This window comes from Erythranthe guttata, chromosome 9 (assembly GCF_056151865.1).
Source record: "Erythranthe guttata isolate IM_541 chromosome 9, IM_541, whole genome shotgun sequence".
Taxonomy (NCBI): Eukaryota; Viridiplantae; Streptophyta; class Magnoliopsida; order Lamiales; family Phrymaceae; genus Erythranthe; species Erythranthe guttata.
In genome coordinates, this window is record NC_142541.1 from 12666552 (window position 1) to 12669736 (window position 3185).

The window sequence follows — 3185 nt, forward strand, 5'->3', positions numbered from 1 at the left end:
TAGCGGGTAACGGATCAAAACCGTTTAATTCGAGTATGAGTCGGGCAAGCCTGGGTTTTATATGTTGGTCAGATCTTGGGTTTAGGCGATCCGGACCCAGAACCGACCCGTTGCCAACCCTAGTGCGTAACATAATTATTTCGAATAAAAGAACACTTAATTTAACATTTGAAATATCTTGCTTTAAGTTGCAGTTTCCTCAATCCCAACCGCCATTTAGTCTACACGAAAACCATATTCAAACAATGAAATACGATAGACATAGACGAGATCTACGTAAAACCACGATTGAAGTTCACAAAATGAAACAAAAGTAGCCAGTACATTTGGAGTAATCCAAAGATTTGTTCTACAAAATTAAAACAAAAAGATTAACTAATCGTTTTGATAATTGTCTCTCCTTTCTGATTGTCTATCATGGTTTCTCGTACTAGCGAAAGCCTGCAAATTTAACATAATTGTTTCCGTTAGCACACTGATTACATCGACAGCCCAAAAATATTACCAAAGCAGAGTAGACATTAATTTCTGGTTCTGGCAAGTACACAAGAAATTGAAGCAAACGTGTATGCGGAGTTGAATTCTGCAGTGCAACGAATAGCAACTAAAATCATTAGAAAACCAGATTCTACTCGAATAAAAAAAATCAATTTTCTTTCGACATCGAATCACTTGAACCGAAGACTTGGTGTAATAATATATAGGGATCTTAAATTTGAGTGAGGGAAATACCAAGAAAAATGTGTTCCTGCATCAAACGACACCCACTCTTAATTCAAAGAATAAGACAGTTTCTTTCGTTATTTTTCCCTCCTTATAAAGTTCAAGAATCAAACAGAGCATCAACCAAAGCAAGGAAAAACAAAGAGATAAGAAAATTTATGAATTTAATCACAATTAAATACAACAATTTGTCCTAACGCACCTAAGTTTTTCAAGGTTCCTCACTGACTCATACTGTACACTGTCATTGTAAATCAAGCAACGGATAATATTAAGGCTCGTTACCCGTTCAGTTTTTCTTTCCCTTTTGGATTCATTTCTTGAAAACATACACTGTAACGGAGTGCAAACAACTCAGTCCTCACTAATTAACTGATGCCAACTCATACATATGCAAACCTTAAACAAACAGATAAACTCAACGTTTGATACATGTATATGACTTATAATGCAAATGTCGTCTGAGTTATAAATGAGAAGAATGAATATCTTTCAAGTTCCTTCAATACATGCTACATTTCGATTTCGATTTCCAGTCTTAATACAAAAATATGGCTGGAAAAGCAAAAAACGCCTCATACTTGTAAACTATGTGACACAACGCAAATTTGCCGGCATAACTCGATTCCATCTAAAATTCCCCATTTTATACCAAACACCAAGAGCTCGACAAAACTAACATCTCTCTGCCACAGGTACACTAAAAAGTCTTTGCTCGCATTCGTTAGATATTCCAAACTGAATATACTTGAACAATATTCAGATTATATATTAAAAACAACATGAAATTGATTTGATTATAACTTTGATTTCAGAAAAAAAAAAAACATCCTTTATAATTTTTGGGGGCGCATTCTACCTTTATACACACACATGCAAATCCACAGAGACACATAAACAAAGACCCACAAACAACACACATCAAATTTTGATCAGACACAATCCAATTCCGCTAAGCATAATAAACAAATACATAAGTTAAATCAACACACATCAACCACAGAACGAAAAATCGAAAATTCGAAAAATTGAAAAAACAATTAACATCGGATCGCTAGAAAATAAGGATTGTGTACCTGCGAAATGATCATGTAGCACCGACGATAATATTGTTGATGGGAATGAATATCAACTTAACGAAGAAACCCACAAACCCCATCACCACGAACCCGATCGCCGTCCGTGTAGCAACCTTCGTGAACTCTGAATTCATAAATCAAATCAAAAACATCAGAATTCATTCAAATTACCGCCATTGTTGTACATCGGGCTAGAAAAAAAGATTGTACCTTTGCGATCGGGCTTGTGGCATCGCTTGACGAGGCGAACGCTGTCCTTGGCGAAATCTCTCAGCGGATCGAAAACGGAATCCAGAGCATCCATGTTTTTTTTTTCTTATTCAGCTGATTTGAATTCTTTTTACTTGGTTGCTAGATCTGAAATTTCAGAGCGTGGATAAAATTGATGGAAAATTAGGGCAGAGAATTGAGGATTTTATATCGTGTATTAAATTGATGGAAATTAAACGTGTGGGGTTTGCAGATTGGTTGAAGTCAAAGAAGGATGACGCTATGTGAAATGCCCTAAATACCCCTCATAGACATCGGATTTTGCTGCGTGTGCCCTCGTTCTAATTGCAGAAATTTTAAGAACTTATTATAGAAGAGATTTATCATGAATGAATTTTAAATCGTAACTCGTATCAAAAGTTATTTTGCTAAATCAACAAAGCATAAATTGTAACCAATTGTAAATGGTAAGAATTTTATGTTTTTTTTTTCTTTTTCCAAAATTACTAGATATATAAATATTTATGAATATTTAATGGTATAATAAATATATTAACATTTCAAGAAATTTTATATTTTGAGTTTTTAACTGAGAGTTGGACCGAATTATGGACAAAGTTGAGTTTAGCACGGACACGTACGGATACGGGGAAACAGGGAAACGAACACGGGGAAACTTCGTTTTCCAAAAAGTTGGATATGGGAACTTGATGAAACGTGTAAATAATAAAAATATAAGGGTGCATTTATAATTTCTAAAAAATATTATAATGTTTAATATTTCATTCCACAATTTACATTCGGGGCATATCAATTTATTTTCATATGGAATTAACATCTATAAAAATATTAAAACACCACTAGAATTGAAAATGTTACATAATATTTAACAATTTTTTAGGAGTATGCAATTCGGAGTTTTTATTAAAATGAAATTTGGATTTATTTTGTGAGGAAAACGCGTTATCAATTTTTCATTATTATCAGAAACATCCCAAAACTTTTAAATATTTATAGAAACAGCCTCAAAATATTTCCGACAGGTGTCATGGAGTTTCGGTTTCCAAAAGGTGGAAACGCGTGTGTGTTGAAGTTTCCGTACATCGTAGAGTTTAGTAAAGTAGAAAATAAGTCTAGTAAGTTTTTAAATTGTGAGTTTGGTGACAATGTATG

At 33.8% G+C, this 3185-nt stretch overlaps 1 protein-coding gene across 1 annotated transcript; it reads right to left on the reverse strand.

Annotated features, from left to right (window-relative positions):
* Window positions 1-273: 273 nt before the first annotated feature.
* On the reverse strand, window positions 274-2222 carry LOC105974127 (secE/sec61-gamma protein transport protein). The gene is made up of 3 exons (XM_012999194.2): window positions 2013-2222; window positions 1800-1926; window positions 274-441 (listed from the first exon to the last, which is right to left on the reverse strand). The coding sequence occupies exons 1-2, from the start codon at window positions 2104-2106 to the stop codon at window positions 1811-1813; spliced, it is 210 nt and encodes a 69-aa protein (XP_012854648.1). The 5' UTR covers window positions 2107-2222; the 3' UTR covers window positions 274-441; window positions 1800-1810.
* Between the last annotated feature and the right edge of the window lie 963 nt (window positions 2223-3185).

Coding starts and splice junctions, on each gene's coding strand:
- LOC105974127 (XM_012999194.2), bottom strand. CDS start 2,106: ATGGATGCTCTGGATTCCGTTTTCGATCCGCTGAGAGATTTCGCCAAG. Junction 1,927..2,012: donor CCACAAGCCCGATCGCAAAG/GTACAATCTTTT, acceptor TTATGAATTCAG/AGTTCACGAAGGTTGCTACA.